This window comes from Phaenicophaeus curvirostris, chromosome 8 (assembly GCF_032191515.1).
Source record: "Phaenicophaeus curvirostris isolate KB17595 chromosome 8, BPBGC_Pcur_1.0, whole genome shotgun sequence".
In the NCBI taxonomy this organism is placed as follows: domain Eukaryota; kingdom Metazoa; phylum Chordata; class Aves; order Cuculiformes; family Cuculidae; genus Phaenicophaeus; species Phaenicophaeus curvirostris.
The window spans coordinates 25,762,007-25,779,038 of record NC_091399.1 but is presented as its reverse complement, the minus strand read 5'-3'; the positions used below and the strand labels follow the sequence as shown (position 1 = coordinate 25,779,038).

At 37.7% G+C, this 17,032-nt stretch overlaps 1 protein-coding gene across 2 annotated transcripts in view; it reads right to left on the bottom strand.

Annotated features, from left to right (window-relative positions):
• Window positions 1–245: 245 nt before the first annotated feature.
• The window catches only part of ADGRL4 (adhesion G protein-coupled receptor L4), a 76,309-nt gene continuing 59,522 nt past the window's right edge, over window positions 246–17,032 (bottom strand). For both annotated transcript variants that reach the window (XM_069862857.1, XM_069862856.1), the window contains 3 exons: window positions 4,182–4,273; window positions 2,466–2,634; window positions 246–1,937 (listed from right to left, as the gene is read on the bottom strand). In XM_069862857.1, the coding sequence (XP_069718958.1) occupies window positions 1,875–1,937; window positions 2,466–2,634; window positions 4,182–4,273 (324 nt within the window). In that variant the 3' untranslated portion in view covers window positions 246–1,874. The remainder of the gene's footprint in view (window positions 1,938–2,465; window positions 2,635–4,181; window positions 4,274–17,032) is intronic.

The following is a 17,032-nucleotide window of genomic DNA, read 5'->3' as shown; positions in this document are numbered from 1 at the left end:
CCATGGAACTTTTTCAATCTCACTGAGCATGCTGAAGTCATTATACATTTACTAGGGATGCTTCTTTTTCCAGCCAGGCTTACTATAGATTACATTTATGCAGGAGATTAAAAATGATTTATTAGTAGTTATCCTTCTAAAAATACTCCTGTAAGTAATATGCGTCTGTATCTTCCCAAACCTGGAAGAACATATACAGCAGTGATAGAAATACCGCAAATAATTCAGGACAAATAATACATAACTGTGAGAACTTCTACTACTGTATTTATTTAAATGAAGGGAAACATATTGAGATGTAAAAGCTAAATGCTTCAGTTTATTCACATATTTTACATTCAAAGGATCAATACAAATAATTTTTTTTCAGCAAAAAAAGTCCCTCTTGTGGCTTCCAAAATTTTAACAAGAGACATGGAATGTACTTAATGAAGCATGTCACTGCAGTGCATACAATGAAAGCCTTGTATATACGAGAAACAGATAAAACCCAAACAAATTTGACCTTTAAACAAACAAAAAAAAGATTTCCTTTAATATAAATAAAATTCAGAGTAGCCTTTATTTTAGCAGACAAGACAACAGCAAGATTTATTAACAACTACGTATTTACAGTGCCTCACTGGTAAAAATACTGGGCTTCATCTGAGATCCTAGGCACTTCCTGAGAAGGCAGCATGGACTGAAGGCTGCTCAGCACTTCAGATAAGCTAGGGGCTAAAAGGGTGAAATTAAAGCATTCGTTTATGTCCTGATCCAACAAAACGTGCACCTCAGGTGCTCCCTTTGATTCCAGTAGATCTATGTATGGTCCTAAGGTTAAACACAGAGTAAGTCTTTCAAAACCAGAAGCCTCAGAGGAGGACAACTGCTTGACTCAAAGGTGCTATGAGTAGCGAAAACTGCTGTAGTTACAATTTTATATGATGTGGAGGCACATGACCTTGAATTTTAATCCATATTTTTCTGCATGGGTGATTTCTACTACTTGACTTTTAATTTGGTCATACAACATCTGGATTCCAAGTATCTCTTATCAAGCGATGAACTTGTGAAAGCCTCTTCTCCACAGCCTCCAAAATCATAGTGCCAGTTTAGCAGATCTCAGTCTTTTTGGCAATTAAATAAAACAAGAACCAGATCTTTTTCAAAGTATTCACAAGATAATCTTTCACTTACAAAATGGCTGTTCCACCATTCTTGTATCAGACCTGACCTCAGCTCTTTAGATCTAAACAGTTCTTTAGAAGTTATAAAAATAAAGAATTGGTTAATATACAAATATATATTTCAGAGTGATAAGATAATAATATTAAACAAATTCCTTTTTTAATCTACTTTAAATTAAAAGAAATGTTTTCAAAAGTCTGGGCTGAAGCAGATCTTTATCTATTGACTCTTTAATGGAACCCATTCCCTGCAGATGGCAATATACAACTTAATGTAAGAAGCTCGTTGCTACAAAAGGACAGTGAACATGTTTCTGCTAGCAAAGCATTTCTTAAAATCTGCTGTGACAGTTGATTTTTGGTATCTTGCTTTCAAGAACTGCAGATATTTCTAATATCAGAAACAAAACTTAAGTCATGAAAAGTCTTGAGCTTATTTAGAATTTCGCTTCTTTCCCTGGTCTTCATTGGTATTTGTTTTGCAATAATCAGTTTATTTTGTATACTGTTTGTATACGGCATAATATAAATGCTCTGCATGAATACACACGTATGTACAAAACCAGTCAGTAATTCAGTTGAGAGATGCCTGCTCACTGGGTCATTTCATACTTTCACGATACCGTGTTTTCCTGTAATATCCATAATGACATTATCTAGGTTGCTCCCTTCTTCCACTGAGATGCCAACACATTTTCCTTCTCTTTATCTCAAGCAACCAAAACAGCAGGGAACGTTTTTGAACAACCTGTAATACTCTTCCTGAATCTGAAATAAAAATATTGAATTAAAATTTGAAATAGATTCATCAATAGATCTATATGGCTTGTAACTCATTTTGTACTGCTTCCATCACTAGATGTTTTATGGTGCTTTTGACTTTAGGACAGGATAAGTGAAAAAATTATGATCTCAGGGTATTTTGTGGAGCATGAGTCCTGCTGTGAACTGGAAAGACTGGAAGTGAATTCTATTGCACGCGTTGTGTTGTTTCAACAGGTTAATGGTGCTGTAACCAGTTTTAGAGCCTTAAAAACCATTTTTACTTATTTCACACAGTGGTTTTGAAACTGGGAGGAAATACGAAGAAGGTAACGATTTGGCAGAGGTTGTATTTCCAGTGAAGGCAACAGCAATATTTCCCCTCTTCCCTCCTCTCCCCCATAAATAGCACAAGGATTTCCTCCCTTGATCTAATAAACTGTTTACACCGCAGCTCCAGTGCAGGGCCGTGTGCCTTCCTGGGTAGGTAACAAGACTACCCGAGTCACTTCCCACGAGAAATGGGGCGCTTACCTTCCTAGAAAACACGCAGAGAAATATAAAGATGAACATCCCCTGGAACGCGTTGAAGATTGTAAAAAGATATGCAGTAACTACAGATCCTTGTACAACGTGGAGGACTCCGAAGATCCAGGTAGCCCCGAGGAGGAACAGGAGAGCAAGAGCACCTCGGGCACAGGATCTAGACAGGAAAGAAACATTGGTAACAACGTGTGGGTTCATACTTTTTTACTTCCTTCACAGCTTTAGAAGGTGAATGCTGCCTAAGCAATTTTTTCTCAGCTGCAAAGGCCTGAGAAGTGCAAATGCATGGGCTGCTCTTTAGGGTGTGCTGCAACACTGTGCCATGAATATGCTCACATAATCGCTGCAGAAGAGCAAAGGAATAAAACTGGAGGGCCTTAAAACATTGGCTTCTTTAATCATCAGGTATGTTTTCTCTGGTGTATTGCAGCACCATATGATTTGATTTAAATCCACTGTTAGTGTAATTCCCCAAGGAAAAACATATGTCTGTTATGAAGCGCACCTCCCCTTCCAATCCTCCTCAAAAATAACTCAGAAAAATGTACAGTATGCTCATAGGTCAGTACACATGCATGACATCAAAGGATTCTCAGGCTGCCTCTCAGGTTCACTGCAGAAGACAGTGCCAGTTGTAAAACTAGACTTTCTTTCATTCTTTCAAACAAATTATTTTTGATTTTAGAACACCAATAATCTCAAACAATTCCTGGGTCAGCATATTGATGCTTCCAAATTATAGGAACCGATTTGCTATGAGTTTTTTTTCTCCCAAGGTGCTGTAAAGCCGTGCTCTCAGACTCGAGCAAATTACAGCATGTTGTCTCAAAAAAGAAGCCACTGATTACTTTCTTTTTAATTCTCAGCCCAGTCATTGCAGGACTTCCTTTGAACAACAGACATTTTTAGCACTGTTCCTCTGAAAATGAATAATTTTCAACTTCATTAAAACCAGCTCACAACATGAAGCTACAAAGGCTGAGGAATAAGAGAAAGTAATCAATCAAACAATTGCTAAATCCTAACTATAAATCTAGTGCAATGCATTGAAACTGCAGGAGTGTTCCTAAGCAACACAAACAGTAAGTTGTTTTCAATGTTCCCTGTAGTACACTTCAGCTTTTCCTGCACAAACGGTTTTCAAGGTCCCTATAAATCAGTTTTAAAGAGAGTGAGTTGATGGAAAAATCATAGCAGCATGCAAAGTAAAAATCCTGGAGAAAACCCTCTCCACCCCTCCCACGCGAGAGAAGCACAATGTCCTACTGTAGACTTTTTACAAATAACATGAATGGCTCGATTCTCTTATCACCGAATTACTTGTTACTTCAAGGCAAATATTTTGGTCCCAATTCAGATGTAAGTTTTGAAATCTGATTTGGTTTGCATAGAGGCCGTTGAAAGTACTTAAGGAAAAAGGACAATTACTTTTTTAACCTTGCCATCAAGCTTTACCCTCTGCTTGATACAGGCCACTCATTGTATTCCTCCTACACCTCTCACACAACCCCAATGTTACTGTACAAGTTGTTACTCAATAGGAATAAAGGTTGCAAAATCTACATGAGAAGCTAACAGAAAAAAGTGTTTATTTTTCTACAAATCTTCCAGAAGGTTCAACTGTTATTTTTTGAACACTCACTTTCATCTCTGTCTGTATTTAAACCCATAGATGGTAGAATTTGTGTTAAACAGCAAACTTACCTTATATTTTCATAACAACTAACTTCTGGCTTTAACATTGCAGTGTGTCGAAATACTTTATAAATAATCACTCCAAAAGCCAACAAATTAACCTGAGGGGGATGAAGAAAGAAGCTTTTAGTCCAACCAGGATGCTTTTGAGTTTCAGTAAAACACATTTAAATGAAACAAGTCAGATAAAGTTTCTGTACATATGAAACTTACAGAATAAAGTGCCGGGAGGGAAACCCTTCCTCCCCCTTTTCTGAGCCACTTCGGCTGAAAAAATATAAGCCATGTAATAAATATTGATCAAAAAAGGCTGTAACTCTGCCTTATCTCAACAGTATCACTATCAACACTCTGCAAATGTTTATTGATTTTATTGGTAAATCTCTTTGATTTCTTGCTGAGATTTTTTTTTCACTAAGTAAGGACGTTAGAGAAGAGACGAGAAGAGAGAAGAGAAGAGAAGAGAAGAGAAGAGAAGAGAAGAGAAGAGAGAAGAGAAGAGAAGAGAAGAGAAGAGAAGAGAAGAGAAGAGAAGAGAAGAGAAGAGAAGAGAAGAGAAGAGAAGAGAAGAGAAGAGAAGAGAAGAGAAGAGAAGAGAAGAGAAGAGAAGAGAAGAGATCCCCTCTCCCCATTATTTCTATTGTACTGTTTCATGTAGATCTTGACAAAATGTATGTCTTTTGTTGCTGAATAACATTAGTTCTGAGGTCTTTGGGGTATGAAAACTTTCAAGTGGCACAAAAAAACTTTGAGGATTACACAAAGAATTTTTAAGAAACTAACATTGGCTGAAAGGCTCCTTGCTGCGCATTCTCTCTTATGTTTTATGTTTCTTTCATAGGTGAATAATTTCAGTATGTTTTCTTTTTCTTGCCTTCTTTATAATGGCATCACTTTATTTGAGTTTGAAACAGAAGAAAAGCAAATAAAAGAAGCAGGTTTGAAAATGGTACTCAATTATTGTTCTGAACCTCAGCTTGCTTGGCTAGGCTTCACTGATCTTTCATTTAAATTTATGCTGCATTCCTTTAAGAATGTGAATGGATTTGCTTTTAAAAAAAAAATCTTGTTTTTCTTTGCACAATTCAACATCAAAATCTATTAAAATGTTTGTGAATAAATCAGATCTTAGCTGGATGTTATCCAGATATTATTTGTAGATCCGTGGTTGTAATCCCTTGGTTTGTTCCTGTGGGCTTCCAGCTGTAGAATGAATAGAATTAATGTCTTCTCCAACTTGTTTCTCCAGAAAAACTGTGTGGTTTGTCACAGTTTTTCTCCCTCCTTTAACTTAAAAAAAAAAAAATCCTCCAAGATGAAAACAAAAGGCTGCTTTAGGAGCACAGCATCACTGTAAAAAGAATCACTTCCATTTGTTAACACTTGTTATGTATGTGCTTAGAACATTTTTGTTGTGTTGGGGCAGGGGGGTTGGGGGGGAACCTGTTATTAAATGCAGGCTCTGCTTTAATTAGCTACATGCTCGTATTTTAATACAGCATAATGTATTTACAATTTGATAAGACAGGAGATAGACTTGATTAGCAGTTTAGGGAATTAATCCTTCACTGAATACCTTGTACTTGCACTGATCGTGAAAGCTTTTCTGAAGCTCCTTATATTTAAAATTGTAATCTATAATATCTCCTAAACCAGCAATTTTTCAAAGTTAATTATAAGTCAGTCAGCAGTTGTGGGTAATTATATGCATACTTACTTTTAATCTTATATTTGTTGGTGAATAATGGATCAAATAACTTGGAGTACACACTGTAATCTGCATAACCCACCTAATGTATTAATTAGTCTGAAAAAGGTAGGGTGAAATGTGATCAAAGTACCATGAGAACAGGGAATATACACTACTACTTCTTCAGAAATTGTTATCAAGATTGCAAGCACAAGCCACATAACCAACCTTCCTGTCTGCCGGCTCATCACCAAGAACACTAATGTCGATGAGAGCCTTCATACTGCTGTTAGTAGGCTCTGTAAGAAGCTCTGTGGACCATAATCCTTTGGACACACAAACCAGCTGTAGAAGTGGAGAGGTTTTCCTGAGCAAGGATGGGGCAGATGTGGGGCCTCGGAGCCGTGAGCTCCATTTCTCTTTGTCCCAGCGGGGCTTCTTTACGCAACTACTATTTACACTGTCTGTTGCACAGGATAATAGGATTTGGCCCTCTGCATTAAAGTAATACCTATTAACTATGATCTTTTCATTCATCAATCCATTCTAATGGGAATAATCTGTATGTATCTGGGGAGCAGGAGAGGTTAACACCGGCTTCTTGGAGTCAGCTGCCAGAACACAATTATTGTATGATACGTCTCAGCCTTGCAGGAGGTAGTGTTACAGGGTAATGAGGGTGAGCTTAACTTCTGGAAAACTCAGTCATTTCCAAGATTTATTGAAGTCTTAAGTAAGTTTTTGCCCCATTTTGAAACACTCCATTAATAAAAAGTATCTATAGCAAAGTGCATAGACTGCCTTTATATAATATCCAGTGTCTCAAAAAAGTAGCTTTTAGGCAACATACTTGTTTTTTCTTTCATTTCAACCTAAGTTAGAGCCATCTGGCAGTGAAATTCATCCTTTGGGGGGCAAAATAGTTAACAACAAAGTAGTTGTAGCTGTCCTGTGACACAGAAATCCAGCAAAACTTGAAGGAAAACAGTAATGTGACTCAGGTAAATCCAGGAGGAAAAACTAGTTAATGTTAATGGTGTGTCAAGTGCAGCCTAGAGAAAACTTGTAATCCAGCAGGTATCCTAAATTTAACATATTCTGCTTTGACCTGGTACTCTGCTTGTTCTTTAGTATGAACATACCGGTAATCTCAGCTATTAGTAGGATATATAAAGTTACAAGTTCCCATTTGATGGTTGGAGTGAGTTGGACTGAAGGGGAAAAGGCCTTTGTAGTACTAATATCCCCAAACAGCCATAGTGGACAAGGGGGAATGTTTTTAAGCTGATAGAGGGGAAATTTAGATGAGATACTATGAAGAAATATTTTGATGTGAAGGTGGTGAGGCACTGGCACGTGCTACCCAGAGAAGTCATGTCTGCCCCATCCCTGGAGGTGTTGAAGGCCAGGCTGGATGGGGCTTGGAGCAACCTGATCCAGTGGGAGGTGTCCCTACCCATGGCAACGGTTTGGCACTGGATGATCTTTAAGGTCGCTTCCAACATATACACCATTCTATAATTTTGTAAAAGCTGAACCCCTGAATCTTCCATCTGGGGCACACTGAGGGACCTCTGAGTGAGAAGCACTGAAATATCTAAAAAGGTTTCAGCTGCTACTTATAGCCAAATACTGTGTTTTATACTTACTTTGGTTCTAATTGCATGTTTTCATTTTTGTAATTAAAGCACAATCTTCAGCGCTTGTTGAATAAACCTTTGATGACGTTATAATTAAAGCTGCCTTAAGGTGACAGGCAAGGTGAATGAGAATGAAATGGCAAACGTAAGGTATTCTGTCTCCAGAGAGGCAGCAAACTGGAGTTGAGCAAGATGTGCAGACAACTGTGAAGCCGAGCTCAGGACGGGCTTTGCACTGGCCAGGAAAGGGCCAGCCTGGGGACCGCTGTCGCCACGCGCCGGCTTTGGGGAGAAGTTACCTGTCTAATGAGCAGAGCTTCTCCACAGCTTTGGGCAAACCCAGAGCATGAAATGCTGTGGTAGAGCCACAGTTTTATCAAGTGAGTAACGATGTTACAGTGTGACACGGTAAGTTCTTGTGCCTTTGTTTTCAGGGTTATTACATGGCTGAGCAGTCGGAGAAACGGCTGCGTGTCCTGAGAGGGGCTTCTCAGCAAGTCTAATAGGCTGAAGGGGAATTGCATTGATTCCAAGCCTAGAACTGAATTCTTTTATTTCACAAACCACCCCAAACAGTGCAGTCAGTCTTTACTATTTCACAAAGGAAACCTCTGACTTTACCTCTGCAAGCATAATTCTGCGAGGTGCTGAGCACCCTCAGCCACCCCCATCCCCTTCCTCTGCCCTGTTCCCCAAGTGGGAATCAGATTTCACTCAGCGTGCTCAGGTGCACTACACAACTAATTTTAATAATTAATCTATTCCTTTTTTTTTTAAAAGTGGTTAATGAAAGACAAGGGCTGATTTAGGAACAGCTTCCACTTATAGAATCTTCAGGGAATTGTTTCTCCTGAAAGGTATTTGTAAAGGTATTTTTAGCTTTTTTAAATTCTAGAAATGTTGTGGTATATTTATGAACAAATGGTAGGGAAATTGAAGTACGTTTGTTTGAAATAGACATTAAAAAAGGGCAGTTATTAGGATCTCATGAAACTGGGATTCTGTAGGTACGGGCAACTGCATTTATGTATCTGGATAATCCAGGATAATCTCCTAGAAGCTACAAATCTGTACCAGCTAGGTTTTATTGTACACCCGTGACTGAGTTTAAAGGGAGGATGGTAAATGTTTGGTACATCTCTCTCAGAGACATCACATGTGAAGGGTCACAAGGATTTAGGACTTCAGAGTGACTTCTGTCCCCATTAAAGCAATGGCAGGGCTCTCGTTAAGTGGTAAAACTCCTATTGCGACCCGTGGTTTTAAAACTTTTCCTCTACACATCAAAGAGATTGACAGTTTTGAGGGATTCACAGGCAACAGTGGACACTGCTGTGGGTTTCACTCTGCAGATAAGCACTTGCATGTATCATGGATGCACACTGATAGATCAGGACAGTGAGATTTTCCTGCTGCTGTGGTTTGGGGAATCTTCATCGCACAGTTCCCGTGTTCACAGCTGTGATGTTGGTGGGTAAGATAAAGCAGGCATGCAAGTAACAGTTCAGAGTTGCCTGGAGTGGTACAAATCCTAGGATCAGTTCTGACCCACAGCCACAGCATCACGCTGGATAATTTCCTCTTGTAAAGAAATTCACAGGAGAAAAAAAAAAACACAATTGCAAATTCAAAGAAATTTCCTGGCGCTTTCCTAATCATCTTGTCAACAATAAAGAGGTTTTGCCAAAGGAATTATCCTGGGGATGTCTGTTCAGTTAATCAAACATATTTTAAGACAGGGCAGGAAAAACTATGTGCCATGTTAACCTGTGTCCATCTAGAGCTAGGATGGCTCTGTAAGTCTGTCTGCAGATTTGCATCCTTTCTTTTGTCTCAGTAGTACCACAGCTAATTGAACAGATTACTTCTGCCTAGGTAACGAAGGGAAAGTGCCTGGTGGTGGGCGTAGGTAGAGCAAGATGCTGCTGCTGCCTTGGCTTCTGCTCCTGGTGGATCTGGAATCACCACAGCAGAAGTTCACCCATCCTCTGTTTGTACAAGAAAATAATAGGCTGTATGCATTATCAAGACATAATAATATTTACTTGGCTCTTTCCTAAGATAAGGATCTAGAAGAGTGCTGAGAAACAATCTCTTCTATTGTCTAAGCAAATTGCAAGCTTTTCTGTTGATTACTAACTGTATTTTGCAAACTAAATAATAATATAAAAATGGGCATGTAGGTCCTAAAATGCTAAATGTTCCAAGCTGTCGGAGTTCTGCTAATAGCACATTGCTTAGCAACTGATATATTTAAAATAGGTCCTTAATTTCACTGTTAAATGTACGTATTTTACATACTGGAAGAGTAACATAATGTTCTGTCCTCAAGTAAATGAGATGGTAGTGCTTCACACCGCATGAAACTCTCTGTGTAGGTACAGAATGATAGTTATTTTTAGTTGAGCACTAAATAGTAGGAAATACACAAAATTTAATAAAGCATGCAAAACATCTGCCTGCAAATAAAAATATTTGCACTCATGTTGAAGAGTTGTAGTTTCTTTCATAATTAATTAAATTGTAAGATACCAAGTGAAGTGACATATCATCATTTTGCCCCATCAAGGTAGCTGACAGCTGTCAAATTTGGCAACTACAAAATCTTTTTTTTCCCTTCCTCCCTGCCTCCAGTTTTTTAAGCAAGACAAAAGAGCATTTGAAAGCTCAGAGGGAAATGGTTCATCTTTCATGGCTGTAGCTCAGTTAGCACCTGGACATCTGGTAAAATGAAATGTATCAGGATGAGAGGCACTCAAGAAAATTTTGTCCAACATTTTTCTTTGTTGAAAAATGTCAGTTCATTAGCACTAAAAGACGTTTTCTGTTTTAGTCTATACTTTCACCAGGAAAGGCTTCTTGACTACGATAGCTTTACTGATTAAAACCAGAAAGGACACACCTGAACAACAAAAATCCCTGCTGACAGGGCATTTATTCAGGATGTAGGAGGCATGGCACAGTTGTCTGTTGTACTTAATATTCAGACTAGGCAATGACCCTTAGTTTCTGTAGCCTCCGGACTAACTATTCTCTCCTATTGCTCCACCAGACCTGCTGGATCTATTCCATGCCATATAAATAATTAAATATTCACTGGAGCAGAGAGACCTGGATCTCCCTTATCCCCTGGTTACTCATCCAGGACTATCTAAAGATCTTTTTTTTCCTTAACAGTGGAGAGATTGTTTAGCATGAGACTGAGTTTTTGAGGCTATTTCCACCAGTGCGTGTGTATTTATAGAACAAAAAAGCATCGGTAATTTCATATATGATATCTTTGTGTAAAAGATACACTCCAGCCTTTCAAAAGTTATTAAAATACTTTAAATATCAGCCTTTTAAGGCTCTCTAGTGTTGCAAAAAAGAGAAGGTATAAGAAAGAGGCAGCTAATTCTAAAGATTCAGACATAGTAGTTCTGATTCAGTCTGAGCACTTTACATTCAAACTTCAAAAACGAACCCCCCAAATCATTCCCTTTTTCTTTCTTAGTCTCTGTCTCAATAATTGATGAAACCATCTATATGCTGATGTCAGATCTCACAAAAAAGAATGAGAAAATTTCTCCTGCTGCTCTCTTAGGCATATACTTGAATTTTTTACATATATCACATTGAATCTGGCTCTTTCAAAAAATGTCTGAAGTTCACAGATGCTGTATCTGTATCAGTCTTTACAGTGACCCTCATTATGAGTGTTTGAATTAATGAGCTTGTGATGGTCTGAATTCTGCACAGAGAGAGCAATATATTTCTGTCTCTCTGGCTCTGTGGCTAATGGCTGGAAAAATGACAACATTCAGTGGGTCATCGTTATTTCAGTCAGGGGAGAACAGAATTAAGCTATTAACAATACAACAGTTTAAGCTTCAAAATGAAAATATATGCCATAGTAATTGCATAAAATTGGACACAAGCTGGCAGTCAAACAGTCTGGGTTTGTCTCCTGACTGATTTATCTCATTATCATGTCCTCAGTGAATATACCTTGTTCAATACTTTAGGTATACAACAGCAGTCTTATCTGGGAGTAGAAAATATAACAAAAACATTAACAAAGCCCCTTTAGGCTATATTTTGGAGAAATATTTTCCATAATGGAAGATTAGAATTTTACGATTCTAAGATTTTAATAATTTCACTTGGTTTATAAGTTAAAACATAGTTAAATGAGTATATTTCAAACCTTGTCTCAGGAAACACATAATTTTCACATTTTCTTTATATCCGAATACTTCAAAGTTGTTCTTTTACATATCCTAAAAGTTGTTGATTTAGACTCAATTAAATGTTTCCTTTATGCCTTTAAACCACATATAGCAAGCTGTAAATAAATTAATAAATAAATCGGAGGGTTTGTATATTTTTCATCAGTGTGAACAGCTTCTAAGACTTCTGGATTGAATGTTGTTTCTTATTAGATTGCAAAGCTAAACACATATTGACCTAAATACTTTTTTACTTAACCTCAGCTCTTCAGCCAAGGGCACAAGGGTTTAACCACTAGAGCTGTATCTGACCTCTGCCATAAAAGTTAGTCCACGTAGATCCAGTCGTAGGACTGGGGTCTATCTTGCTCTCAGTTTCATTAATGACTAGATTTACTCTCCTCCTTTTCCAAGAAGCTTTTGAGAAGGTGTATTTACTTGGGAACAACATAAATCAGGATGCATGTTGCACCAATCCCAGGTGCATCAAAGACTTCAGACTGCATGTTACACCTGCTCTGTGGTTTCTTTGCATAAATAGAAACCTATCTCAGCCTGCCTCTGGAAGTGTCCTGCAAAAATACTTCTGCCTGACAAAGAGGAGTAAAAGAGTTATGTATTATCTTCGAGCACAACTAGCATCAGTGAATGGATGAGGTACCAGGAGTGAAGCGCCATCAGGAGCACAACTGAGATGTCAAGTGTGACAACAGGCTATATTTGCACTTTTGGTGGTGTAAATAGTTGTCAGAAAGCTGTCTGTGCATTCCACAGCTTGTCAAGTCCTCTAAAGGATTTGGCCCTTTGCTTTTTAGAAATATTCGCAAATCTGCTGTGGATTTGGTCATAAAATCCCTTGCTGTAGCTTATGATTTTACTTAAAGCCACAAAGCTTTTCCAGTGACCAAGTGAGACTTCCAGTGTATTTACATGCAATTACTACTGTGAATTTAAGTTTGTCTTAAGTTTGCCTGTGAGTGAGGAATCAAAGGGGCTGTAGAATGGTAGAACAAAATGTGATTTGAGTGAGAAAACATGTAGTGTGTCTGTAGTCATTATATAATTACTAAGGAAGTCCAAAAGTCATCTTCGGTCTATGTTAATTACCTAAAGAAAACCTAGGATGTCCTTTCAATGACCAATTTAGGGTAAGCATATGCATTTATAGTAATTGTGCTTATAGCAAGACAATGTAAAGAATCCCAAAGAGCTTATTAAGCAATTATATATATATATAAAAGTCTGGTTCAGATGGTTGTGTGGCTTTCCTAGGAAAAAAAAAAATAAAAGACAGAGGTTTAAAATGAAGGGATCCATTGAAATAGCAAGCACGGTTTATCTCGCTAGAAAAGAAGGATGCCTGGAACATTGACCTGCACCGAGGCTGTGGGATGTCTTGGGAAACCTGCACAGCTGGCGCCTGCGGGTGCTCTTCCTTCCCCTTCCCCTTGGCATCACCTGTACTCCCTCACCTGCTGTTTCTGCACGCTTCACTCTTGACAATAGAGGACACGCTTGACTTTTCAAGTCTAATGACCTTTCAGTGAAACTGAGGGAGAACTACTTCACGTGCTTTTTTCTTTTGACACGACTGGCTAAGTAGATTTTTTTTTAAAAAAAGCCCTTTATATACGGAACATCCTTCAAGGATCTTTGAGCCTTATTCAATGAGTTTGTTCCTATGTAACAACATCAGAGCACATGAGGCCACAGCCTCTTTTTCCAAGTATTTCCAAGGACTTTAATGACAGAGAGAAGGAAGGACAAAACCTTAATTTCACTCGAAAGCCTGTTTTTGCTGAAAAACTGCATCCATTGGTTCTGGCAGCACGGAAGCTGTGGTTTGGAGATTAAAATTGGTCCTGTCCATTGAACAGGGCAAGTACTTTCTGACTCAGTGATTATTTAGCACAGCAGGTATTGTTGCTGAACAACATTGTGGTTTGAACTAATCTGTTTTAACTGAAGTTGCAGACTCAGTCTTTAATGCCACTGTGTAATTAATTATCTCCACTTTACCCACAATGGCATAAGAAATGCAATGGAGACACCTTCAACTGAAGCCACAGAGGGTCTAATGGGAAATGGGCTCTGTTATTTTTTCATAAAGAATAATAAAGTCATTGTCAGTCCCTGTAGGAAATCTATTTCCACTAAAAAGGCAGACCGAGGAATAAAAGTAGATATAAAAAAAAATGTTTAAAACAACTGTTTTCTGAAAAATGTACAGTAAACAGTACAGAGTATATGTTTCTTAGATAGATGAGAAAAGTAACTGGGTATTTATCACAAATAACCCTTTGAAAAAATAAATCACAAAGTGTTCCAAAGTATAAATATTCACTATAAAATCTGAGATGGTGGTGTGGTTTCTTGTGATGGAGGTCAGAGGACCAACAACTTTTTTGACAGTAATCCTTAGAATATCAAGAAATATCGGGAGCAACAAACATGAGCTAATTCACTGAAGAACAGAAATAGTAAAGAGAAGAAGCCCAAGGAGGCAGTGTACTTGGTTACACCAGTGTGGTTTGATTTATTTTTTTCCTCTTTTCCTTTTTTCTTCTTTTTAAATGGGAGCAATAGCCTCTCAGATCATGCTCAATATTGAAGTCTGGGAAAACATAAAACTTTAAACTTTTTGAATATTTGCTTTTCTACAAGAAAGATGCTCAGTTTGAATAGACTAGATTAGAGTATTAAGTACAGGAAATTTGTGAGCCTATGAGAAAACAGCAGGGTAATGGATTTCCCAGGAAATTTTCTGCATTGATTGCAACAGTATTACTAATCCTGAATCAACCTAAATGTACAGAACTGAATAAGCGTTAGAGCCATCCAACAAGATTTGATGAATGCACTATTCCATTAATTTTACCTTTTTTGTTGAATAAATTATTTGACAAATAGTGGTAAAATTCATCAGATAAATTATCTGAGGCATATATTTTTTAAGTAATCGACTAGCTGTAATGAATATGCAGGCAGTTCCTTAATGAAAAGCATTACTCTACTGTTAGCCTGCTTTCATCACTCAGATGTCACCTATTTTTTTTTTTTTTGTATTTTGCAACTGCAATCTATATATTTTATTCATTTACCCATTCATTTATACATGGGAAGTTCAAAACAGTATGGTTAATCACTCACAGCAATTCTTAGAATATTTTTGCTTTACTGTTGATTATTCATTACATTTATTGCATACAGGAATGCTTAATAAAAAAAACTTGGCTTTTCGGAGGACACCTCTCCAAAAATTATTCTTGGCTTGTATGTTCCAAGTCGAGCTTACAAGAATGTTCTGAAAATTGCAGAGCCCGTTTATAAGCCATTTTTCTAGTTGCAAACATTACAATTACCAATTGTTTCAAGAAACCAAAGGTTGAAGCAAAGCCAGACGCCTTCAAGATCCCTGAAAACACACACTAGAGGAGTAAAACAAGGAAAAGCGTAAAGGAGCCACCTCCTCACTGCACAGCTTTAGGATGTTTGGACAAAAGCCACAAAGAGGAGTATTTGGATGGTGTTCTGTTTTGGAAATGTTCCAACATCAAAGAGGAAGTCTGTATTTTGTTATTAGAGAGGTGATCTTAGCAAATGATTTGATAGATTTATACTCTTTAATGGGAAATTGCACCTGTTAACGGTACAATACGTCATATTTCTGAGTCTTGGTTCCTCACAGACATATGCCAATTTACTGTAGCAGTGACAGTGGGTACAATAGTCAAGCCTACATGACTGTCAGTACTGCAAAGCTGTATATCATATTATCATGGGTGGCTTTGAACTTGCTGCACAAAGCTCAGCTGAACAGGTTTAATGGGAGAAGGCTGTGGAAGACAGGTATTTTGCCCATAACTGCACTTGGAGCAGCAGCAATTCTTTTCCAAGTTTTGCTTTCAATGGCTTGTAGACTTTCATAAGTACAGTGTTAATAGTCTTTGCCCCTTCCAAATGCCATCATTTCTACTTCCAGTTGGACAAATACATAGCTGTCTCTCACAACAGGTACAAGTGGAGGGTCTTCTCCTGTGTGCAGAGTTTAAAGGGTGATGTTTCCAAAGACATCAGTGATACACAATAAAGCCCTTCCATAGGTCTGGTCCCACTGAACAGAGTGTAACCTGTCATAGCAGAAGTGGGGAAAGCCATGTAGAAGTGCTTCGAAATGGGAAGGAGTTTATTCTTGGCTGACATTAAATGCTCATCAAAACTGCAGTCACATCACCTTGCAGACAAATGGTTATTTCCATTCTACATACTTATTACAGGGACATTATTATTGTAAGAGCGTATTATGAAAGAAAAGGAAATGTTCTAGAGATTTATTTTTTGTTTCATACCTTTTATCTCTAGAACTTATATTTGTATTTGCCTCAATCAGGCATGGGTTGTGGTGTGTGAATGTTTGTCTCTTAAAGCTTGCGATAAACTCATTTTTCCATTAAAAAGTTTAAATGCTCGCTATAAATAATTTCTCCGTACTTGTATGCTTTGATCTAATCTACTGCATAGTTTTAACTAAAATGGTTGTGGTTCTAAAGATTACAAGTATTAGGAGGAAGAAATAAGTTGTAGAATTTATCTTCAGCTTGCAGCTTGCTTTACAAAGGTTTAAAAGCCCCTTTTTCTTTGCTAACTCCATCTAAAGATCTTCTGACCCTCTCCTTTTCATGTATAGTCACCAATATAATAATAATTTTTAGATGGGATCAATAAGACCATTGCTTTGCATTTAAGAATTCCGATAGAACCTTAATATTAATAAGCAAACACCTTCAGAAGTACTGTTACTTCTTAGCAATGAGAGAACTTAATTTGTACTCCCAATAAACACTTGAGCTCCCTGTGCTTTACTATTACTACAGATTTCAAGTCCAAGGATGTGTTTGAAACAGTGTGTCCTGAGACAGAAAATCCATTGGTACAGAACCAGTTCTGTTGCTCTTCTCTTACATGATCTCTAAGGCATATTACAGTATAATCTAAACCACAAATCTCAAGGGTACCGATTCACAGAAACTGAAAGCATCATTTTGGTACGTGGGCATTTGTGCTGGCAACAAATTTAATATTTCTGTGCAAGAATCAGACCTATGGTGAGTTGCTCTCCAGAGATTTGGAATCCAAACTCTCCAGGCTATCTTGGAAAACCTGTGAGCTAATGCTATTAGTTGACAAAGTTCAGGATTAAAGGTAAGCTTGAAGCTGCCTGATTTTGCAGCTTTCTATAAGAGGGTTGTGGTGCCCTTTGTGGTTATCCCAGAACAAAAATAACATTTCCTTTTCAGAGTTCTTAATTCTTTTTCTTCAATT